The sequence below is a fragment of the Tauraco erythrolophus genome, chromosome 2 (genome assembly GCF_009769465.1).
Source record: "Tauraco erythrolophus isolate bTauEry1 chromosome 2, bTauEry1.pri, whole genome shotgun sequence".
Classification (NCBI taxonomy): Eukaryota; Metazoa; Chordata; class Aves; order Musophagiformes; family Musophagidae; genus Tauraco; species Tauraco erythrolophus.
In genome coordinates this window covers 54,164,974-54,190,280 of record NC_141466.1, presented here as the reverse complement: position 1 = coordinate 54,190,280, position 25,307 = coordinate 54,164,974, and the positions used below count along the sequence as shown (strand labels likewise).

Genomic DNA, 25,307 nt, shown 5'->3' with positions numbered 1-25,307 from the left:
AATCGCACCTCAGGCTGTCCGAGTGTGACGCCCCGCGGCCCAGCAGGTCATTGGGCGGCAGGAGGGAAACCGCGGGGGGTTGATTTGACACAACAGGGAGAGGAAGGGGAAGGGGAACGCGAGGAAACCGTGACGGTCGTGGCCGTTTTGCAAGCACTGCTTAGCAAAAAAACAGCTGCTTTCCGGTCGTGGGTTCAGGTACGGAGCATCGACCGGCTTGCTTCCGTAAGGCGCGGAGGCACGAAGCACCGAGCCCGAGAGATGACGGCGGGCCGCCGGGCTGATGTAGTGACCCGCCGCCCCCGGGGCAGCGGGGACGCAGCGGGGACGCAGCGGCGACGCAGCGGCGCAGCCCCCCGCGGGCACCTCGCGGCGTCGGAGGAGGCGGGCGGGGAGGTGGGAGCGGCCCGGGCACGTCCGCTCCGCCGGAATACGCAGGAAAGAGAAAACCCGGCAAAGGCAAGGAGGGAGAGAAGCTAAGCCTCCCGTCACACGCAGCCAATTAACTGTGAAAAGCGCGATTTCAGGTTGTCTGCTACGAGAGTTTTTATACTGCAGCCTGGAGACAGGAGATGAGCCTGAGAAGCCGCTTCTCCTTTAAGTTGGCAAGGTTTTCTCTCTTATTTACCGTAACAGAAGATAATTTTTTTTTCCCCCCTCTCCTCAGATATTTATGGATAGTTGTGTTTTTCGTAATGGCAGTCATCTGAACAGCACAGGGTATTTTAACTGTCTTCTCCCGACGCAGCCCAGTCCGCTCAGGCATGTAACAAACGCTTTTCATCACAAGGAGAATCACCGCTATTGTTCTCCTTTTCGGCCTAGATGCTGCCCTTGGCACCAAGCGAGCAGCCCCCTGTGCTAAATGCAGACTGCAACCAGAATTACAGATCTCTTGTGAATGCAGTCACATGTTCTGCTATTATGGTTCTGGGTTATATTTAAAAAAAAACAAAAACAACCTACAGGCAAATTTAAGAAAATAGAAACATTTATTGAAATGTGCAACACCGTGAAATATTTAGCACTAATAATGTGACAGTCTCATTTTAAAATTCATCATTTGTAACATTCAAATGTATCAAGCATCCTTAAAGAGTGCATCTTAAAATGAACCTTAAATGACAGTTTTATTCATTACCCAAGGTATATTCATGATGATTTTAACTGTAGTAACATTCCTTCTCTACAAATTCTACAAATCTGGACAGCTGTATAATGCTAGTAAACTACAGTGTAAGTTCCTTCCAGTTCAGCATCTTTAGCAAGTGCTTAGCTGCAGTGCTATGAGATTACACATGAAAATACAAATAAGCATATCTGTGTTTACAGGACTTAAATTTAAATCCTGATTCTTCAGGGTCACAACGTGCCTGTAATCTCTAAGCCTGGGAGTAGCCGTACTGAATTCAGTATTGTTTTTCTAGTCCTATGGTTAAAGTTAGGCCCAACTACAGAATGAAAATCTGAAGTCCGTTTCTGGTCCAACGTGAACTATGTTTATAGACTAAAAAGATGAACTAGGTTAACCAAGCTGTACCCAAAAAAACTTTTTGATATTTTACACAGAAATGAGTTTTGCATTAAAAAAATACTAATAGCTATTCTTTAACTGCATTGATTGTCTGTCAAACTGTGTTATGTCAATTTCTTCATTTCCAATGTACACAACTGACTTTTCCTTTGGAAAACAGTATCACACACAGCAGGAATATTTTCTTAGTTATGTATGGTAGCAAGAGGTGATGTAAAATCCTCAAGATTTTAAGAAAATAAGAACTTAGAACCTTCTGATAAAAGCCACCTTCAAGTTCTTTACGTTATTTACTGGATTTTCACATTTTCAGCTCCGGTTTGTTTATTGCGGAGCTTCCTCCGTAGGCACAGAGGATCTCTTGCAGCAAAAGAATAGCCATTTACAGAGTAAAGTGCAAAGCAAAGAAAGGTAGGATTTCTGGATCTGAATGGGAGTTTGGGCACCTCGCATCTGCGTGCTGTGATACAGCTGGCATTTCCTGCAGAAGCAGCAAGCTGGTAGATTTACTGGTACACTGATGCACTAAATCTTTCCCCATGCTGGGACTGAGCCAGCAGCAAAGGAAAATGCTTCTTTTTTATCACGCAGCATAGATGCTGAGGAAGAAGCTCGATTTAATGTTTGAGCAATGGGAACGCAGAGGAAGTCAAACCCCACAGTTACATAAATTTGCGCTGCCCGTAGTTGCTACTCAGGCAGAACTCCAACTGAGGTCAGCGAAACAGCTGCCAAAAGACTGTGGGGTTAACGTGTGTGGGCCACATTTTAAATGTCACTTAGCGTTAATACAAGAAAAAAAAAATACTGAAACATAAGTGTCTAGGAAGTGTTGTGACCGCAAAATGCAAAATACAAAGAGACCAAAGAGCACCACTGAGACAGTATATTTACAGTTAAGATAATCAAAATAGAAAACGAAGGAATTATAAATGGAAACATTTTCACAGTGTATTCAGAGATGCACCTTCCTTTATTCAGAGGTAGCAACTCCTACTTAAGTGCTTTCTTCTTCAACTTTGAAGATGCATTAGGTGAACGCGAAACATTTCTCTTGGAAAAACTCTCTAAAAAAAATCAGCTAGCATTACCAGAAAAAAGAAATGTGTAATTTTCTCTACATGGTTCATTTAACGCATGCTGGCTCCCAACTGCTGCAAATATTTAAACATGTGAGACAGTCTAGGCATTGAGTTCAGTGGACAGGAAGAATCAGTAATGCCAGCTCACTTCTGCTTTGTGCAACGCTTAGTCCCATTCCCTTCATACGGAGCTTTGCGAGGAGGGAGGGACACGCTACTTAAATTTGGAAAACTGCAATTATAAAGCTGGAACAATTGCCAGAAAACCAAGAAAAAGAGCAGCATATAAGATTATTGTTTTGGCAGGGGTTTTTGACTTTATTTTATGTTGATGCTGCCAGCTCTTAAAAATCAAAGACAGCTATCACAAAACCCAAATAGTTTCACTTAATACCTGCACGTTTGTAACTAGCAAGTAAAAATGATTACTGAGCCAAGCAACCTTTTAAACAAAGTTACACAATGTACGAACTTTGTTGTTTGTAATTCCACAGTTTAGCAAAATAAAAAGCATGCGAATAACACAGGCAGTATGTAACAGAAGATACATGTTAGGTACACTACATAGAATCAACTAATTTCAGAAGGAATCTTCATCAGAACTTTATGTACAGGGAGAGAAAAAAATGTTAAAAATAATAAATCGAATATTAAAAATAATAATTCAATATTTACAAGTAAAAGGAAAATGGAGGAGGTTATGAATAAAATGCAAACATTGTTTTCACTGTAAATATTTGTTAGAACTAAGGCCATTGCCAATGTTAAATAAGAAGTTGTTCGTCATTGGGTAAAATGCATTTTTATGTTTTAGGACAAATATAATATTCTTTCATGACTAAAAATATGTTTTCACAGAAAACTACATCCTCCAACAATTTTTGCAAATAGCGTATGTTTATATGGAGAAGAGGGAGAAGAACAACAGACACTTTTACAGTTAAGTCTTAAAGAATGAAAATTGCTGATTTTTTCATCTTGATTTCTTTTTAAATATATTATAACAGATAATGATTCCCAGATTCTGACCCTCTACTACCCCTGAAAAAGGCACGGGCTCTTCCACAGGACTGCCAGCTGGCCCTCTTGTGATCGAGGGAGGAACTGCAATCTGCCTTTCCCCAGGAACAAGGCAGAATACGTTCCCTGGTAAGAGTTTCCACTTACCCACCATTACAGCTGTTTATAATGAACTAGAGACTGGGGTGGTTTGGGGGTTGTTTTCTGGCATGCACGCTTCTGTATTATCTTAAAACCATTTCCTGCGTGACATTACCTTAACGGTTTTACCCTTAAGTTCTTTATACAACGGACCAGAAAATAGATTTCAGAGATCTATTTACATGAAAGCTCTGTAGATAAGAACATAATCTACATTCTGAAAACATTTGACACATTCACAGGTAGAGTAATACTGAACATCAATCTGTACAATATATCAAGTGTAGTTAAAAGCGTTGGATGCAGACCCATTTCCTTTACATAATGCACCTGCCCTAACTCAGTATATTGAGTTACCAGTCCAGTTTCATGTCAGCTTTACTCCACACATACTTTCCTCCTCTTTTTAGGAACATCTTCTCATCAAATCCACTGAATTTTATAGCTGCTTCTACGCCAACATCTAGGATAGACTTGGAAGGCTCTTTCCGTCCATTTCTACAGTTTAGAAAGCGCATCTGGAAAACCGATAGATACGACGTTAGAAAGTCAATTTGTAAAAGCTTAATTTTTACACAGAAATAAACAAGTTGCACTGCAATCCCATAAAAGCCTATGTAAGTGCATGAATGGCTTCACCGTAGTCCTTAGAAGGTTCAGAAGCTCATAGTTAGACACGCTGACACATCTTAGCAGGAAGAAGGCCATATCCTAATTCCTGAAGATTAACGTTTGCTCTTCAGTTACATGTAGACTAAGTAGACTCTTTGAAACTTAACTTTCAGGACAAGTTTTGTATTTTTAAATTAAAGAAAACAGCAAAGACATCCTGCAAAGATACACATCCACACTTTAAGATTTGCAATGCAAGGATCATGCATGCAACCTGATGGCAACTCCTCCTTAGGTCATACTTAAATTCAAGTTCCCAATATGTTTGATGGGAAAAAAATACATCTATTCCTCATACTACATGGCAAAATTATTTTAGAGATTGCAGAGTAAATCGAATTCGTTATCACTGTTGTATACATACATATATCAGCATACAAATACCAAGTATCAAACAAAGACAAAGACTTACGTATTCATCCAGAATGAGGTATGAATCCCCATCTATAATAGATCAAAAGAAAAAACTAAATTAATATACAAACCCAAATTCCATTCTAGCGAAAAACAAACAACTATTCATTCAAAGCTTGATCCAAATCTTTGAAACAGGTAGCATCTTCCCACTGATCAGTGAGCTTGGATCAAATTTATAGAAGTAAACAACAGGATTACTAGCATGACTTAATGCATGAATAAAACAGTAATTCTTTGGATGTGACCTCTCAAGTGCCTAATTGAAATGATGGTATCCAACTGGATAAAGGTGTTTTAAATAATATCCAAGTTTTCTACGAAGTTCTGCACCAGAACTTAAACTGGTTTGTATAGTGGAATGATTATGTTATTTTCCAAAGAAATGACATGACCTTAATTATCACCCCAGCAGACAACAATGATTTCTCAGGTCAAAGGTAATCTCCCAGCTCAAAAAGCTCTCAGGTCTGCACCAGAAAACAGACCAACAGCTGAAATAGACACGTTTGCTCAGCTAACTCGGCATCTCCTACATGACCCTCCCTGAAGTTCTCTGGTTATCTGGAGCTTGCTGCTGTGTAGAACAGGAAATCTGTTTGATCAATTTGGCACCTATCTTTCACAGAGTTTTAAAAGAAATCAGAAACAGTGTTCTAGAACCAAACTGGCTGAGGGAAGTCTATTCTTACATGGAAAAAAAATGTAGAAACAGTTCTGGGTTCTCATCTAACCGCCACCTCTGATGAGTGCTTTATCCCACTGAATGCCTTAAACACTAGACTGCACTTCTATGTCTTCACAGTAGAGGCAACCCAGTCTGCTCTCTGTACATTAGAAAGTAAACTGTAAATGGCGAGTATTAGTTTCTGGAGAGGAAAAGGCAGGTGAAATGGGAGATTTAAGCCATTTCAGAACTCGGTTCAACTTGGTATTCCTCACTCAGTTCATAAACTTCCTTAACAGTGAGTCTTCTAACTCTCCTCATGCCACGTAGAGGGTCTGTAGGCATCTTACAAAAGATCCTGAGGTCCACTCTTAAGCATTTTACTGCAGCTAACGTAAGCTGGATGGAAGCTCATCAAGTTAACTGCTGGGCTCTGCAGTAATGCAAGGAGTCTTCTTGCGAATAAAGAGCCTGAACGTGCAGTCCAAAGGAGTTCAGATAGACAATGATAAAAATGCAACTTTATTGTGCGAGGGAGTACCCAGTAAGATGTGTCAGGCAAAAATACTAGTTCTTGTTCCTCCATACCCAACATAATGCTGACTGGGATGATATCTTTACTTCATGTTGGTCAATGACACTGCCATAGTGTAACATCATGGTCAATCTCTATTAGAAAACTATGCTTAGACTATGAAGTGTGTTTACATTAACACTCAGCCTTTTCAGGATCTTGCGCCCTGGTGGGGAAGAGCTATTCAATTCCAAAGGGCTTAATTATTGTTTAGAATTCATTACTCAGCTGTGGAAAACTCAGCTTCTCCAGTTTCTGTGCTGATACTTTATAGATTCATCTCACGGAGCAGAGGCCCATATGATGCTGTGAAAGGACTCCCACTGGTTTCTACAGGATTGGGAACAATGAGTGTGATAGTTTGATGTGTGGGGGGGTGTTCTGGTGGCAGGGGAGGGGATTTGCTCCCTGTGCCACCAGATCTGAGTCCCATCCCCCCCCCGGGGGAGGTTGAGCCAAGGCGGCGCCTCTGCGAATTGCCCTATTTAAGTTGGGACAAAGGGGCGGGAAAGGGCTTTTTGCTCAGGAGCGAGGAGAGAGCAGGAGGGCGCTGCCCTCGCTCCCGGCTCCCGGCCGAGCGGCCGCTCGGGCCCGGGCCCGGGCCGGCGCCATGTGCTCAAGATGGCGCTGGGGGAGCCGCATGGGGGACTCGGTAAGCGCCCCGCTCCCGGGGTGACCGCCGGGCCGAGCTTCCCCAGAGAGGATTAATATCTAAGAGAAGACAACCACAACGACCGGGTCAGCAAAGATGGAGCAGGAGGAGGTGTACTGGAGCTGAGGCTTCCCTTGCAAATCGGTGTGAGATGGCAGGCGGCCCCCCTGCAGCCAGGGTGTACTCGGCGGAGCAGCGACCCACTCGTGGCCCGTGGAGAAACCCACGTCGGGAAGGAGATGCCTGAGCCCAGGAGAGGTCGTGGAGCAGGGGATGCGCGACCAGGTACTGTTGATAATGGGGCATGGAATGCACGACGAGGTCGTGGAGGCATCTGGAGACCGTGGGACGACCCACGCCGACGCGAGTGGCAGCAGCTCCCTAAGAGGCCGAGACTGGTAAAGCCCGAACTGGTGCGATCCATGGGGAGGATTGCAATCCTGCGGGCAGGACTTACTTTGGAAAAGTTTGGGGACTTTTTCTTTGTGAGTAGGGGATCCACCGAAGCAAGGGAAAAATGGTGTAAAGACTCCTCCTCCTTTAAGAAAGGAGCGGCAGTGAACAACATGGATGAACTGACCTGTACTCCCCCATTCCCTGTCTCCCTGCGCCGCTGGGGGGAAGACAGAGCCAGGAACGAAAGGAAAATAGGGGGTGGGGAGGTGTTGTTTTAAGATCGGGCCTTGTTTTCTCTTTCTCCTCTCAAGTAACCGGTTTCGTTCCCTTGTCTCCTGTTTAGTAACTGTTAATAAATTGTTTTGTTTTATTAAGAAAGCCTGAGTCATGTTTTGCCCCGAGACCATGTTTGGTGGGTGCTCCCTCTCGGTTCTTGTCTCGACCCTCAGTCCAAAAAAAAAAACCACGACAATGAGTTTGTGCTCTTCTATTAATAACTTTGTGCCCAATAAAAAGCTTTAAAGAAAACTAAAAACCTTGGCTTCCACCATAACAAAACCAGCTGCTGACAAAGTTGTACTATACCTCTTCTAAGCCAAGACTAATAGGGAAAGTGTTAATTGCCATGAAAGCTTCTAGTTCTTTTCCATCTTTCCAACTTTATTTAAAAATAAAATTACAAAAGGACAGTTTCAATTTTACCTTCTCATTAGATTCCGGTACCAAACAGGAGACACCTTTGTGGCGATCCAGGAATCGTTTGAAGTCTTCATCGCTGATAACAAATTTCTCTGCTTCTCTTAGGGCATCCTCACCAGTGTTCTCCCCTTCGATGAGGAGGCACTGGAATACCTGAAGACAGAAGGCACCTGCTTAAGATTTTCTGGTTTTACTTGCCTTGAGGGTAAGAGACTGTCACCATGACAAAAACCTTCATTTGTCTCAGTAGCAATGTCTTTTAATTTTTCTGTCAATGGAGCCACAGTGACACAAATTGTGGTAAGTGAATACTATATGAAGGGCACAGTGCAGCTTTATTTTTAGCAAATTACCATTAAATAGTTCTAAATGCAATTATACAGTAATGGTTCCTGACCAGATTTCCACGGAAATCTTAACTGCTCTGTTCTTAATAAGGGCACAGATAATCAAAGCTTAAATAAACTTTTGATTGAACCTCGAATAGTATAGCTGTATTATAAATGCCATCAAGTACTACCTACAATGCAGACTACCAAAACAATCTTTATTCTTAAAGATTTTATCTTAATTGGTGACTGTAATTTTAACTGGTTTCAGATGGTCACAGAAAAGATAGGGAAGACTCCCCACAGAATCACAGAATATTAGGGATTGGAAGCGACCTCAAAGGATCATCTAGTCCAATCCCCCTGCCTGAGCAGGACCACCTAGATCAGATCACACAAGAATGTGTCCAGGCGGGCTTCGAACATCTCCAGAGAAGGAGACTCCACAACCTCTCTGGGCAGCCTGTCCCGGGAACAAAATATAATAGCTTGTCTACTTAACAGCCTCCTTCTAAAGGGCAAGTCCTCAAATACATCTAGAATGGACTTTGGAGAGAAAAAGATGCCTTTGCCATCAACACGCTCTGTAACTCCAGTAAGAGAGCAGGCCTGGAAGCTTAATAAAATAATAAAATGTATGTCATATTTTCCTTACACTCCTTTAGTAGGACCAAGACTTCACTTAGAGTGATTTTTTTTTTTTCCTGGAAAATCATGTGTGTATACCAATTTCCATGAAGCAAATAATGAGAAATTATTCCACAAGTTCTCCTATATTTATACATCATATTATCTTTACCTGTTTTCAAACTGATAACATAATGTATATAATACATTTCTAGTATAAAATATTGTAATATATGCACACTAGCCACTAATACTCTAACAAAACATTAATGTCTAATGTACACTTATATATTGTTAATCATATATTAACTCTAATGTATCATCATACACTAACTTTTCCTCATTTTCTCAACACCATGACACATTTTCAAAAGTTAAAGACCTTCTATCTTTTTTTTAATATAATTAAAGAACTAGATCTGCATACGCTGAAATAGTAATTTCTTGTAAATATCACAACGAAAAAGATTCTTGACGTATTTGGCTCCATTTAAGTGCAGAAAGAGACAGAACCTGTCTCAATACCATGTAACACTGGCAAGAAGTCCGCTATCACCAGCCCAAGCTGGAGCTGGAGATCTGACCGAGGTCATTAGAAGTTCAGACAACTCCAGGACTTCATAATTCTCTGAACAGCAAACCTATAGTATACATTACTTTCTTACCTTCCAGCGCACGGGGTTGAGTGTCTTGATCTGCTCATTCATATCTTCCTCGACATTAAACCTGTTGATCACTGAATTTATTTTGAAAGCCACTGCATACTCTCGGCACCACTGTCTCAGTTTATGCAGATTTTCCACGTGGTTCTTCTTTCCTTGACCACGGCCAATTAAAACATTGACATCCTCATCAAAACTATCACACGATATTGCCAGAATGTCTAAATATTCACCTGAAAACAAGTTTTAAAAATTGATTAATATTCAGTCCTTCAGATAAAAGTTGTCAGAAGTCTGCCCACTTTCACTTTCTTGTGATCTGTCATGAAGAGCCACGTAAATACGGTTCTGTGAAGTCATCACACGACACACAAAAGCTACAGCAGCGTCATCATCAAAACATGGTGTTTTGGTGGGGTTGTTTGTGTGTGTCCAGCATTATGGAGACAGTCTGAGCTATTATTTTAGTATACTATTATACCAAAGAGGCAATAGTACAAACTGCCTACGTTCACAACATATAAATAACAGTATTTCACTGGTATTTACGTTTGGTTTGCACTCACTGAAAATTAACCACTAACAAACCATCTCCCACTTGCACTGAAAACCATCTCTTGGGGAGGCTGCCCCGAGGAGGCTCCCAAACTCCACCAGTGCTTCTGTGCACAGGGCTTTCTCCTTACCGTACTTCTGGAACCACCGCTCTCTAATCAGGCTGCCGTTGCTAACGATGCTGACGCTCGGCAGCTTCAGCTCCTGCTTGCAAAACTGCACCAGTTTGCCTACAAATTCGCCTCTGTCCTCAAGAAACGGTTCACCTCCTGAGAAATTTATTTTCTCCATTCCTAGAAAAGGACCAAAGAGAGATGCTGTGAACCTCTGCTTGACCATCGCCCGCTCCTTCCACACGCTCCCAGTGCCCGACTGTAGCGATAATAAGAGGGAACCTGGCCGTGTCAGTCGGAGGGGTAACTTCTCCGACGCCACTTGGTCCCGCTGGGACGGGGCCGCCGCGCATCCTCCCACCCCGGCTCCCACCGGACTCACCCGCCTCCTTGAGCATGGCCAGCCCCCGCTTCGCCTCCTCCAGGGGCAGGACGAAGGATGTCTTGGCCGTGTGGAAGCAGAAGCCGCACTTGTAGTTGCACCGTCGGGTGAAGTGGTAATTCACGCTGGTGGGCGTCGGGGCCGCCTCGTCCCGCTCCCGCTCCGGCTCCCGCCGGGGGCCCGCCGGGGCGACGGAGCTGGGGGCCGAGACCCGCCGAGAGCCGGGCAGGGAGAGGTACAGGGGTGCCAGGCTCCACCACAGCGCGCCCAGCCGCCCGCACAGCACCGCCAGCACCGCCCGCGCCACCGCCAGCGGCAGGCGGCTCAGCACGCCCAGGGGCATGGCTCGGCTCGGCTCGGCTCGGCTCGGCTCGGCTCGGCTCGGCTCGGCTCGGCTCGGCTCGGCTCGGCGGGATGCGCTGCGATTCACTTAGATCAGGCTCGGCTCGGCTCTACTCGATGCGCTGCGGTTCACTTGGACCCGGCGGGATGCGCTGCGATACACTTGGACCGGGCTGGTCTGGGCTGGGCTAGGCACGGCGCGGCACGGCACGGCACGGCGCGGCTCGCAAACTGCAACGGAGCACCCGGCGATCCGCGCTTAAAAGCGCGGCGGCCCCCTCCCGCCCCGTCCCGTCCCGCCCCGCCGTGCAGTGCCGGGACGCGGGGAAGCGTTCGGTTTCGTTTTCCTTTCTCGCAGAACGGAAAGTTGGCACTGAGATGCGGGCGCTCGCCCGATGTTTTCCTTCGCCCGCCCGGCCCTATCTGTCTCCCTCACCAGCCCCGCTTCTCCGCCTCGGAGGGCGGTCGCCAAACCCGCCGGCTGCTTATCGGTGTCGGTAGCTGCTCTAGGTTTGAGCACGTCTAGCCCCCGAGAACGCCTTGTGATGTGCGTCGGCTCAGTGGCTTCAGTTCTTCTGGTCAAACGTGACTCGTGAAGTAGAGGGAAAGCTGAGCTTGTGTAACTGCACTGCATCCTTCTCAGGGACAGCCAGGAGCTCCTGTAAGTCCAAACGGGTTTGCACTGCAGAGCACTCCAGTTAGGTAGCCTGCTGATGTCAGATTCATGAAAAGAAAATACTTGACAGTTTCTTAATTCTTTGTCTCCACTACTGTCTAAAGCACCTTAAGCAAAGCTCCTCCACCAAGTTGAATGTAGTTGTTAGCCTTTACAGCAGGAAAAGTTGGCAGCTGCCGGAGGTGACACATTGCTGGGGGAGATGGTTGCCCCTTCATGGTAATACCAGGAGAGAACAGGACCAGACTACCAATTCTCGTATTCCTCAGTGGCATAATTCCTCAGTGGCACAACAGCAGTTGCTGGAGAGGAGCTGGAGAGGAGCACCTCCATCATAGCACCAGTTGCTATCTGCAGTCCTCCGGTTTGTCTAGACACACCACGAGGTCTTCCACAACATCACACTGCCTTCAGGCAGTCTGTTGTCATTCTTGCATGGGCAGTTTAGCATCACCTCTGTACCTGACAAGGTACAGAGCCATACTCAAATCTCAGCACCCACCAACTGTATGTTGGCTATGGCAGGCTTAAATTGGAGCTTTACTCACTTCTGTTGACCTGCCAGAACTGCTAGTGTAGCAGGACAATTTTGCTCTCATGTTGGCTGGTTTTTTTTTGTTGTTTTTTTTTTTTTTTTAAAAAAGGAGTAGGAGAACTAGCTTCATCCTGTTTGCAAATTTTAGTGGGAAATAAAACCTATGTGCTGGTTTTGGCCGAGACAGAGTTAATTTTCTTCACGGTAGCTACTATGGGGCTGTGATTTGGATTCATGCTGAAAAGTGTTGAAAACACAGGCATGTTTTTGTTATCGCTGAGCAGTGCTTACGCAGTCAATGCTTTTTCTACTTCTCACCCCACCCCACCAGCGAGTAGGCTGAGGGTGCACAAGAAGCTGGGAGGGGACACAGCTGGGACAGCTGACTCCAACTGGCCAAAGGGCTATCCCATACCATATGATGTTATGCTCAGCATATAAGGCTGGGGGAAGAAGAAGGAAAGGGGGCGTGTTAAACGTGATTGTGTTTGTCTTCCCACGTCACAGTTACACGTGATGGAGCCTTGCCTTCCTGGAGATGGCTGAACACCTGCCTGCCGATGGGAAGTAGGGAATGAATTCATTGTTTTGCTTTGCTTGTGCGCGCAGCTTTTGCTTTACCTATTAAACTGTTTTGATCTCAACCCACACGTTTTCTCACTTTGACTTTTCTGATTCTCTCCCCCATCCCACCAGGGGGGAGTGAGCGAGCGGCTGGGTGGGGCTTAGTTGCCAACTGGGGTTAAACCATAACAACCTGCTTGAGAATAAAAAGTGTTTCCTTTATGTTAATTAGTACTGTCATTTGCTATCCTTAAATTCCCATCACTGTTCCTTCACTTTCCTGGAGATGATCTACTGGCTCAGTAATGTCTGGATCAGTCAATAATGGAAGTTTTCCCCTTCAACCACTATTTATTGTTATCTCTATCAGCTATTTCTTGCTGGAAGGGATTCATGCCAATTGGGCACAATAGGAGGCTTCTTGCTGTGCCTAGCCCCAGTAATGGCACCTCACAAATGTGTTGCTGCAGCATCATAGGAAACATCTCAGTTCCTGAGGCTTTCTGAAATTGTCTCAGAGCTTGTCAGCAGAGACTATTTCGTCCAGTTACCATGGGAGGAATTATCCATGTACCCTTCTGGTTCCTTGAGGTTTATGTAAGACACAAACTTAAGGATGAAAGCAGGATTTTCTAATAAAATAAAGGATTTGTTGTTCACAAACTTGAAAATGGAATTGCAAAAGGAAGAGGACAAGACAATGCAATTTTAGACTGAAACCTGACATTGGAGTTACTCCTTGGTTGTTTCAGTGTTTCAGTTAATTTGGGGAAGTCTGGTATGCTCGGTTTTCCGCTCACTCCATACATCCCTTCTGCTTCATGTTAGGAACTCTATCCCGTTTCATATCTTCTCTGGCCCTAATTCAAATTCCTTTCTCACCTTATTCCTACTTCTGTTCATGTCAAGTTGAGCCAATGCAGATATAGGGAGTATGGCCTTTCTTCCTCCTTTGAGTTGGAAAACTTTTACTAAGAATACTTGTGGTAAGCACAAGATCTGAAAGACCATTGCAACACTTCAAATTGTGCATCTCAAGAAACATTGTTACGTGCATGTGTATATATATATATATATATACAGGTACCTATGCCACCAAGCTACAATTTTTGGATATACCTTTGCATAGAGATCTTACTGCAGGTGACAAATTATCATTCAGCTCACCTTGTCTCGGAAACTTCCCTGACCTTCTGAAAGTTTGGGCACTGCAGAAAATCCACTGAGGCTGGCATAGTGACCTAGACCTATTGCAGCCTCAATCCTGAGCTCGTTGCCTCGTGCCTCAGCTGGATAGGAAAATTAAGTTCAAAATGCTTCTTTTCCAAAATCAGTAAAAAATCCTTGATGATTACCAATTTCTCTCAACATATGACTTGTATCTGATACACAAATACTCCAAAAGCATGTCAGAAGAGTGTTGTTCAATGACTCAAGAAACTAAAGCATTACCATTCTCAACTTGTTTTTCTTGGAAAGGGCAGATCACTGTTTCAAGGAACAAAACATCCAAAGAACATAACACTCAAGCTACTCAAGTTTTACTGTTCCCTGTAATTTTATTTATGCTTTCTTAGCAAATTGCAATTATAAAAGCTCTATTTTTTGCCTCAACTAAGTATGTTTTCAGATGACACTCTCTGCATTACTGTAAAGCCCCAAAAAGTAAACCCAAAGCGGGATGTGCCCCCCATGGATGTACAAGTCCTAGCAGCAAAATCTTCTAGCTCACATGCTCTATGGTGAGACTTATAAGAAAACATAAGTGTTCGTTTTTACATGCTGTAATGATATTTTCTGTCTGGGAGCCTTCTAGAAGAGACTCAGAAAAGCATGACATTCTTTGACAGCAGTAGGAGGTCTGATTCCTTCCCTTTCTTTCCTACAGAAGTCATCTTACAGTGGCACGATGGAGTCCCAGTGCTCAAAATGCTTCAGTTCTGCAAATCTGCACCAAAAAAACATTTTAAAGATAAACACAATTTTTTCAAAAATGATTGAATAATGGTATTAATGATGCACTGGATGGTACACAGGTACACAACTAGCATGGAAGAATCCAACTGGATGAACATGGATAATGCTGTTGTGCTCCCTAGTTGCTAGGAAGCAAAACCTTAAAACAATGATATATTATTTATCTAAATAGTGTAATTTTGTTTATTTAAATAAAAAGATTGCTTTCACTAACGTGACTAGTTAGCAGTTCCAGTCAAACAGTATCTTGCTAGGGAAAGCAAATTTCTGACATGAACCAGGAACATAAATAAGGTTAAAGGAGAAGCCATTATCATGTCACCTGTGAGGACCAAAACCGTCCAAGGACAATCATGCAAGTCACGCAATGGCGGGTGTAGTTTTTAGCGTTTGATAAATGTATTACTTCTCGCTCCACTCCCAGCTGGAAATGATCTCTCCCCCATTGCATCTGCAGCACCATAGATGGGATTCTGTCAAGGACTTTGTACTTGCAGTGACTCATCGCTCCTCGCGATGCACGAATCCAAGGGATGCCACTGAAATTACCAAACAGAAAGTTAAAACCCACAGGCAATCAAGTTATGAAACACACAACATAAAGACAAGCACAGATTAGGCACATTTGAAAGAAGTCCACCACAGGCCCTTAACAGACTGTATGTGATCTCCAGATGACACCTAGAATCTGAGACAAGATGTTGGGAGAAGAATCCTTCTGTGTCCTTTCCATACTCTTCTCCAAACCTCTGGCACTGGCCAGTGTCACGGGCAGAAGAGGAGGGTGTCTGCCCTGATACTGTACTAACTTCTGTGTTCTTATGACCTTTATATTTACTGAGGGTCTCTTTACTGGTGCCCTTTAAAATTTATTCTGCATGAAAATAACTGTACACTATTGGTGTCTATTTTACATACCTATGCATTGGACCTTTAACTTAAATAATTCCTGCCTTGTGTCTCAGACAGCTGTTTAGATAGATATATTTTTAAAGTTACAGGTTGATTAATCTTCAGGTTTTTTTCCTCTTTTTCCACTTTGAGTGGATCAAAAAGTTTTTGAATGCTCTTATGGCTTCTTGTTGTGTCTCTCTCTCTTCCCTATAGCTACATGCAAGTACAGTGGGCCCTCAAAGATGTGAAGAGGCTCCAGAACAGTGTTTTTCACATAATTAGCATGTTCGTTCTTCAACATTATTTCATATTATACAGAAGAAAGAAATGATAAAGGTCCTTGTGAAGAAACTGAAAAACACTTACTGTAAGTTAATTTCAAAAGAGATTCATACTCTCTAGCCTGATTTTAAATACAAAGACCTGTCTTGGACATAAAAGGCAACTCTCTCTTTCTGCAATTTTACCTGAACTGTTTATGTAAAATCTGATGGGAAAGACCTAAAATCTTGCAAGAAGATACTTTTAACTAACTAGCCAGGAGGACAGACATCACATGTCTATTATAAATGATCTCATAAGCATATTATTAACGAGGAAAGAAGCTCAGGAAGGCTTGTAAACAAGGTTGTATCATGGCAATGGGAGGGGAAAAGGAAAAACGAAAGTGGACTCTTTCCATTTAGTCAGCAAGGAGGGGAAAGCCAACAGTGGTATCGGGAAAACAGAAAAACAGAAAAGCAAGAAGGCAGAGAGGTCAGTGAGGAACACAGCCAGCTTTTCAAGCACTTTTGAAGCGAAACTTGGCTGCCAGTCAGTTTGACCTCAGAAAAGTGTCAGGTAAGCTTCAGTGTAGATAAAAGTAAGGCAATGAATGCAAGAAAAAATAATTGAAACCTTGTACACCTAATGCTGAGCTCAGTAGTGGCACTTACATCTCAGGAAAGAGGTCTTGGAGTCAACTGTTGCTACCTCTCTGAAATCAATGGATCTGTGGGAGGCATCAGCGAAAAAGTCAACAAAAAGCTTAGTGTCATCCAGAAAGGCACTGAGAACAAGTCAAATGGCATTATTTTGCTGCTCCGTGAAACCTTGTTACGTGTAGCCATACCTTGACTAGTGGTACAGTTCAGGTCTCCACGTCTCGGCAGCACTTCATGGAGTTAAAAAAGTTATCCCTGCATCTAAGCGATCAAGGGGATGAAGCAGCTGCCTTACAAGAGGTTGGGTCTCTCATTTCTGACATGAAAAAGCTGAAGGGGAAATCTGAGTGAGCTTTAAAAAATCATACAGGTGACAAGCCAAATGTTCAACTGTTATTCACCAAAGTCAGTAATATTATTAGAAGAGGCACTTGTTGAAACAAGTGGGATATGAGTTTAAAGCTGATAAAAGAAAATTGGTTTTATGCAACAGGCGCATTTCTGGAATTTGAGACCATGGGGATTTGTGGAGGTAGACTGTATTGTGGAGTCAAAAGGGGATTTAGACAGACGTATGAGCAAGGGTCCATAAATAGATGCTAAAAGGAAAAGATGAGGATGTGCTGTATAACATTCCTAATTTGATGACTGTGGATGCTGAAGGAGCATGAGGACTAGGAGAGGGACCACGGACAAGCCAGGCTTATGCACAGCATGTCATTCTGCCAGACAAAATATTGGGGAAGAAGAGCCACTAGTCTGACTCAGTAGCGCATGTTATTGTGTTCTTAAAATTACCATCTATCGGCTTCTTGTATAATGAACCATGTTTTACCCTATGTCTTCTGGCATCCATACCCAGCTGCCATAGCCATGAGTTTGAGTGATGTGGAACGACACAGGAGTTCTCAAGCATGAAAAAGGGCACGTTTCACCTCAAAAAAAAAAAAAAAAAAAAAAGCCAGTTTTGGTACCTGCTGCTGAGACTGTATTGAACAGCCTCCAAGGCTGTGCTCCCAGTTCCTGTTCTGGCCCAGGAACTTCCACCAGCTTCCTCAGCACAGGCAGTTTCCACCCAGAAGAGCTGATCTCTAGCTAACCAATGTTGCCTACCAGCAGCTCCCCTCTCCCTGCAGATATGCTAAGCAAAAGTTATTTGTGCAGCATGTTTGAGCTGAACACAGGAAGACATCAAATTTTTGACAAATTTCTTGTAGAGCATACTCACATGTACAGTATATTCTTTCAGAAGATGCATCAGAAGCTTAACTTCAGATATCTCTAAGTGGCAGTTTTCCAACTACTGAAAGGGAGAAATAGGATTCTGCAGAGGTGAAGGTTCTCCTATGTTCCAAGTTACATATTTTGAAAACGCAAACATTTTGGGCAACAGTACTCACAGCAGCTGACATGAATCGAACTGTTATAGCAGTTCACAGTGCTTCTGGTTCCTGCCCCAGCTGATGAAAGCTGAAATTGGCCATCATGAAGTTATGAAAACACTGCAGGCTTGTAAAAGTCCATTTTACTTCCAAAATTATTTGAGTTTGTTGGTCTTGTTATCAAGGCACTGAGTTACAAAATAATAGAGTGAAGTTACTGATACACCCTCACAGCTCGGTGCTCCTTGGGCACTGCAACACAGCAAACCAGTCCAATTTGGTTTATGGCTTGCTCGTCTCTTTGGGCCAGTCAGAAGCAGCAGAGTGTATTTGCTTTTCTCTTTTCTGAGACCACCAGGATTCAACCATGAGAGTTCATGAGAATGTGACCCTTTTTTGCTGGAGGGAGGCGAGAATCATAGAATGGGTTGGAAGGGACCTCAAAGATCATCTAGTTCCAACCCCCCTGCCATGGGCAGGGATACCCTCCACTACACCAGGTTGCTCAAAGCCCCATCCAACCTGGCCTTGAACACTTCCAGGGATGGGGCAGCCATAACTTCTCTGGGCAATCTGTTCCAGTGCCTTGCCACCCTCAATATAAAAAATTTCTTCCTTATACCTAATCGAAATCTCCCCTCTTTCAGTGTAAAGCCATTGCCCCTTGGCCTATCACTATATACCCTTGTAAAAAGTCCCTCTCCAGCTTTGCTGTAGGTCTTTTCAGGTACTGGAAGACTGCTGTTAAGATCACCTCGGAGCCTTCTCTTCTCCAGACTGAGAAGACCGGATCCCGAGGCCAAGACCTTATTTTTCGCTTTCCCTTCAGCTCATCCAGAGCCATGTCCCACGGGGACCGTTCACCCCAGAGCCGCTAAAGCGGGGGAGGGAAGGCAGAAAACCCGCCCCTCCGAGGACCGGCCCTCCCCCGCCGCCCTCTTCGCCGTGGAAAAGCGCTTTCCCGGCCGACGGGGTTAGTTTCGTTTCCCGCTGGCTCCGCCGCCCGCCCCCCCCGCTCCCCGCTGCCGCCAGCCCCGGCTCTCGGCCGCGATGCTGCGGCGCTGCGCCCCGGGGCCGCCGGGCCCGCAGCCCCTCCGCCGCGCACTGCCGCCCGCCGCCGCCGCCGTCCGCCTCCGCCTGCGGGAGGTGAGCGGCCGCCGGGGCCGCGGAGGGGTGCGGGGGCCGCGATCTGCCCCTTCCAGCTTCACAGGGCCGTGGGGTCTCCTCTCTCCCTGCAGTGCGCAGCGCGGATCCCGGAGGCGGGAGCCGTCCTCGACCTGCTGGAGAAGTGTCCCGAGCACCAGAAGAAGGGAGGTTTTCCCGTGGTGGTTTTTGAGGGGCTGGATGCCACAGGTAAGAGCGCGTGTGGTTGAAATACCGCGGATGAGAAATTGTTGGAAAGAGTGGCCGCTGTGGCTTTCAGCCAAGCGTAAGGCTGAGAAATTGAAAAAAATCCTGGAAGCCTGTGACAGATTTGAAAGAATTTGTAATTGTAAGTACCAGTCTGTCTCATCTTACTTGTGAAAGATCAAACAGGCTATGCTAATTTTCATGCAGTGGATGAATTCCTCGTCTATTTAAAATGGAATAATGCAAAGAGTGGTGTACTGTAGATTGTATTTCTTGTGCAGATGATGAAACGTACTTTTACCGGAGAGTTTTCAAATAAATGAACTAAAATAGTGGTAGTCTGGGAAACTGACAGCAGTTTGAAGTATTAGTTGCTTCTGAATAACTTTGTTTTGTGTCTTTTCAGTTAAAGATAACTGAAAGTGCGCTCTAAAAAGAACACTGCATGACAACATTGCAACATACACATGAATTGTGACCTAGAAAAGTATTGTAAATAGAGATGTAGAGAAATGGTCGTGCATTTAATGCATTTAAAGGAGTGAAGACAGAAAGTTGGCGGGGGGGGGGGGGGGGGTGGAAGGCCCTGAGAGTAGGAAGTGAAGCAATAATTCCTTGAACCAGACTCATGATGATTTTGCACTGAAAGCCTTATCACAAGCTACTCAGGTTCCATAGTCAGGTGTCAGAACATGTTCTCCAAGTGAACAGGTAGGAGCATTTTTCAGCTTTTAAAACGCAGATGTATCTGATATGTAATGTAACAGATGTTTCCTTCTGTAAATGAAATGCAGGCAAAACCACTGTAACTCAGTCTGTTAAGGAGACTCTGAATGCCGTTCTGCTAAGGTCTCCACCAGCTTGCATCAGCCAGTGGAGGACAATATTTGATGACGAGCCAGCACCCATTAAAAGAGCATTTTATGCTGCGGGCAACTACATTCTTGCTTCAGAAATAGCAAAAGCATCCACTCAGGCACCTGTGATCATAGACAGGTTTGTATATTTAAGAAATCCCCTTATTTCAGTGCCATCATACAGTTGTTCAGTGTTACAAGCAGAAGTTGTCAATGATAGTCTCTGGGATTCTTCTTTTTTCTTCTTTTTTTTTTTTTTGTAAGTGCTACTTTTCAGGTAGTCGGATAAATATTAAATCTTCTATAGAGTAATACTTAGGACAACAGTCAGGTATGGGACTTCTGTCAGTGTAACACTCATAACTGGCTTTAGCACACATGTTATATATTCAGTTAGGAATAGTGGTGGCCTGGACTCTGCAGCCTGAGCCAAAGCAGGATTCTGTGACAGAGCTGAGGAGAATGAGGGCTGCTGATCATAGCTGTCTCTAAGAAAGGTCTGAGATACAGGTGGATTAGAATAACTGAATTTTAGGTAGATGACTGAGTTTTACTCTTGGAGAATGTAAAGCCAGAAATAAGCTTCCCACTTTTTTTGGTTTTGTTTATGTAATTTCTTGTTTTCATTGACTGTGTGGGCAGCTTTCAGTATTACTCTTAATAACAAAAGTCTAGAAGTGTTTTGAAACCCCTGGCTTATTTCAGCAGATGTACTGTCAGTTCCTCCCACAACACATATATGCAGAAGTTTACATATGTTTGAGTGTCATTTTTAACTGGCCTCAAAACCACTGAAATATATAAAATACAGTGCCTCACAGTGATGGGAACGCTAAATACAAGTGAAATGCGTAACCATTAATAACGTCTCTCCTCATTCACATGTGATTGAAGACCACATGTTCTCTACCAAATCTGTTGCATGAAGTAGAATGGGAACAACAAGAAAGAGAGTATTGGATTTTGACACATAATTTAACTCTTCTCATTATATGACAAGACTTTCTTTTCGTAGGAGTATCTAGAACACTCTGCCAAATGTGTAGCTTCTGCCATACGTTTTAATTAATAATCCACAGTAATTCTGAATATTGCATTGAGTATTATTACTCTGTTAAGAAAAAATGGGTGACAGAGTTTTCTTTACATTTCACTTCAAAATCACAGTGTCACCTACCTTGTCATTATTGCACTTGTCGTTACATTGACAGCTGTCTCCTGTATTACTGAAAATTTAGTGCCCTCTTTAAAATTTCTCTCTCCATTCTGTATTTTCCTGACAGATACTGGCACAGCACAGCTGCCTACACAATTGCCACTGAAATAAATGGGAAAGTGCAGGATCTTCCACCTGCTCATGATGAGGTGTACCAGTGGCCTGAGGATCTGCTTAAACCTGATCTTGTTCTTCTCCTGACTGTTGACCCTGAGGAACGAGTCCGGAGACTTCAGCATCGGGGGCTGGAGAAAACAAAGGAGGAAGCTGAGCTGGAAGCTAACAGCTTGTTTCGCCAAAGGTACTCTTTCATGAGTAATAAGAGAATGGAGGCAATTTTGGCTCCTGTGAAATCAGTAGCAAAATGTCCTGCTCACATTACTGGGACAAGGATTTCCTATGTCTGAGCTTTTGGGTTGGGTTTTTTTTTAAAAGGATTTGTGGCTGACAAGGAGGTTAAATTCTGTCACTTCTAACTGAAAGTGTTTGAAAGCTGCAGGTGAAGAACTTCGTTCTCCTGCAAAGGATCTTAGAGTTAAAATACTTGTATTTTGCTACTTGCTGCTGGTATTGTAGCACCTTTCTTATTGAGGTTGTGAAGGAGAGAGACCTAAAAGTTCCAGAACTGCGAAGCAAGAAGTTCATGCACATAGCTTCCCCAGAAAAGTTTGGAATTGAGCTCCAGATTAAGAGAACAAAATTTAGTTCGTCTCTTATAGATGTCTTCAGTTGTGCTCAGTGTCTCAGTTCCCAGTATTGTCAATGCACTCAATGGAGCCTTTGAAGTGATTCAACTCCCCACCTGCTTGGAGCCCAGTGATCTAAGCAGAAGTATCTAGAGCTATATAATATCATCTGAGACATCTAGGAGGCTGGCAGGTGTGATGCAGAACCTGTGGACCCTTTCTGGACAAGCAACTGGAAGCTAAATTAGATAGTTCAGAGCATCTCAAGCAGTACTAGGTACATTTGTTTAGGCAACTGAGTTGCACCTTAGGTATCCTACTTCAGGGTGCGCTGAATTGCTGTCTAGGCTCTGCCAAATGTGTCGATTTGATGCCCGTGTAGATACCTCATGAAATCTACCTCTAGGATTTTGACATTTCTGATGCTGATATACCTTAAAATATTCATTACTTAATTCTGACAGAAGCTCTGTGTAGATACACGGTTCATACAGTGGGACCTGCAGAGGGATGGGTGAGACAAGGGAACATACTGTCATTTGAGAATCTTTCGTGTTTGAATTCTGTTACTTCTTATTCCCATCAGAAAGCTTTTGGTTATTTCTACTTGTTAATTATGTCAATCTGAATGTGAGAACATTCAGAGTCTTGTTTGATTCATCTTACAACTTGTGGCCTGAATGTTTGGCATTATTGATTCTTGTGGGAAAACAGAAAATTATATTCACATTCTTATTCACATCCTCATAGACTAAATATGGAAAAGTTCTGCATTTTGAGAAGGCTTATTGTCTAAGTGAGGAGGTTTTCATCCTGATGTTCATCCAGTTAGTGAAGATGAACAGAGGAAAGGATTGAATGATGTATCGACTCCCTAATCCAGTGACTCAAAGCTGAGATCAGTCAGTGAGCACACCTACACCACCATGCCATATAGTTCAGAGATACCTTAGTGGGCTCTGAATAAATTAACTCAGGTGTCAGCAGCAGGCTGCTCACTGTACTGCTGTACCACAATGTATCCAGTGCTAAGCTGTAAAGAAAGAAATTCTTTGGATAGAGCTCTGGGAATCAGCGTCAAGGAAACTATGTGCTTTGAGGTTCGCATTGTAATAGCTACTAATGGTTTATTGCTCTTTGCAGTAGATTTCATTCTTAGCTTCATATTAGATTTTTTTGCCCTTTGTCTCTACAGCATGAACACTTTCATCCAAGGCTGATGACTAGTGCTGTTTCATATCCCTGCAATTTGTAGTTTCATTTCTCTCATTTTGTATTTAAATAGAGTTGAAGAGTCGTACAGAAGGATGGTGAATCCTGCATGCCAAGAGGTTGATGCCAGCCCCTCCAAAGAAGAGGTTCTCAAGACAGTGCTTCAACTAATTAAAAAACACTGTGCTTTGTGAAAGCACAAAGTTTCTGTGTAACAGCACTTAAAAGTTACTTTTTAGTGCACGTAAAAGATACTTTTTATTGCCCCTCTGGTTTTGGTATCTGAAAATGCACTGTGTGTTTCATCCCACAGAAGAATCTTTTCTTTCTTCTGTCGGCAGGAATCTGTGCAGGTTTTCTGTCTCGCCGTTGCCTACTGTACTTTTCTGTATAAGGCAAAATACTGCTCACATGTTATTCATCATTCTCAGCAAAGCCACAAACATACTATGGGCATGCACAAGGTACCTCACAGCGCTCTCTGGTGCTGTGACATTTCAAGACGCTATCATGTTACATCTTCATCACCAGGAGAACCTTTTCCCGCGTCCTTTGTGTAGGAGAATTCACTGGACTGCAGCAGGAGCATTAGGTGCCCAAGGAGAGGCTGAAATGTCATCCAGCATGGAAACAGTAAAATGTTCACAACATTGAGGAACAGGGAATCCAGTGGCCTTGTGCTGTTTGCTGGAATAGAGGATGAGTAGCTGCTGCTGTGATGGGCATCCTGCAAAAAAGTGTCGTAAATGAGAGCCAGCAAGAATCTAGGCCTCTAAGTAATAAAGTGCAAGCCTGTTGACATATGCAAATGAAATATCAACTAATTTCAGAGGAAAACAGAAGAATGCTGACATATTAAAAACAGAGACCTGAGAAAAATCTGAAATTAAAAACATTTGAGAAATGATTGCTAAAATATTTTTTCTACAAAACATTTTCTGTATCCTTTTAATAGCTTTGTTAACGTGAATTTGTGTTCTTTTGAGAGTCATAGAATCGTAGAATTGTTTAGGTTGGAAGAGACGTGAAGATCATTGAGTCCAACTGTCAACCTAACACGGCCAAGTCCACCACTAAACGGCGTCCCTAAGTGCTGCATCTACACATCTTTTAAATACCTCCAGGGATGGTGATGCAACCTCTTCCCTGGGCAACCTGCTCCAATGCTTGACAACCCTTTCGGTGAAGAAATTTTTCCTAATATCCAAGCACAACTTGAAGCCATTTCCTCTTGTCCTATTGCTTATTACTTGAGAGAAGAGACAGATATCCACCTTGCTACAACATCATTTCAGATAGTTGTAGACAGTGATAAGGTCTCCCCTGAGTCTCCTTTTCTCCAGGCTAAACAACACCAGCTCCCTCAGCCACTCCTCCTAAGACTTGTGCTCCAATTCACAGACAGAGGATATCACTGCACACGGACAATGAGGGTACAAATAGAGTGCCTGCCCTAAACATTGTGTGGCTCTAGCATTTCCAGGTGAGAGATCACTCGGCCTGAGAAATGCCACTAAAACTAATCTGCCTGGGTTTTGATGCTGAGTTTTGTGTAGGTTTGTATTTAAAAGAGTGTTGATAATACGTATGCAATGAGTGTCATCAGACACTATTAATGACACAGGTGAAGCATATATTTATAGACCGTGCCTTTTTTTTAACTCAAATCTACTTAGGCGAACAGAACAGAAAGCAAGGTAGACCAAACCATTGTGTCCTTCTCTCATGTCTTTGTTAGAATTACAGGGCTGCAGGAGGTTATGTGCCACATGCAGGATGTTAACGTGCATAATCACTCCCACACTTCCCATTTCTGTGGCATTTCTGCCACAGTTTGTCCGCAGTGACTAAAAAGACTGCACTGTTACTTTAATTTACATCTACAACCAATGTAGAGGTTTGTCACTGGCTGCTGAAGCACCAGCAGGTCTGGGAGAGGAGCAGCAGTAACGAGCACTAGCCATCGTGTGTCCGGCACGAGCGTGACCTGCTTCATGTGTTATAAACCGTTTTGCTGGGCAATTTGGTGGCCATGAGAAGTCAGGATTTCAGTTTCAAAAGACCTGAAGCTCCAAATAATTCCATGCAGATTCAGAAACTTCAGCTATGGCTTGATAGATAAACCTATTTTTCTGCAGCTTTGGAATGTGGTCATTGTGTAAGCGTGGGAGGTT

General features: G+C 43.6%; 2 protein-coding genes across 2 annotated transcripts; one reads left to right on the top strand and one right to left on the bottom strand.

Moving 5' to 3' along the window:
• Window positions 1–4,072: 4,072 nt before the first annotated feature.
• Window positions 4,073–10,862, bottom strand: RSAD2 (radical S-adenosyl methionine domain containing 2). Its single transcript, XM_086608366.1, has 6 exons — window positions 10,520–10,862; window positions 10,156–10,317; window positions 9,473–9,702; window positions 7,851–8,004; window positions 4,862–4,890; window positions 4,073–4,295 (listed from the first exon to the last, which is right to left on the bottom strand). The coding sequence occupies exons 1-6, from the start codon at window positions 10,860–10,862 to the stop codon at window positions 4,131–4,133; spliced, it is 1,083 nt and encodes a 360-aa protein (XP_086464492.1). The 3' UTR covers window positions 4,073–4,130.
• Window positions 10,863–18,862: 8,000 nt separating this feature from the next.
• CMPK2 (cytidine/uridine monophosphate kinase 2) lies at window positions 18,863–23,353 on the top strand. Its single transcript, XM_086608365.1, has 5 exons — window positions 18,863–18,958; window positions 19,051–19,165; window positions 19,957–20,158; window positions 21,303–21,536; window positions 23,207–23,353. The coding sequence occupies exons 1-5, from the start codon at window positions 18,863–18,865 to the stop codon at window positions 23,325–23,327; spliced, it is 768 nt and encodes a 255-aa protein (XP_086464491.1). The 3' UTR covers window positions 23,328–23,353.
• The last annotated feature ends 1,954 nt before the right edge of the window (window positions 23,354–25,307 follow it).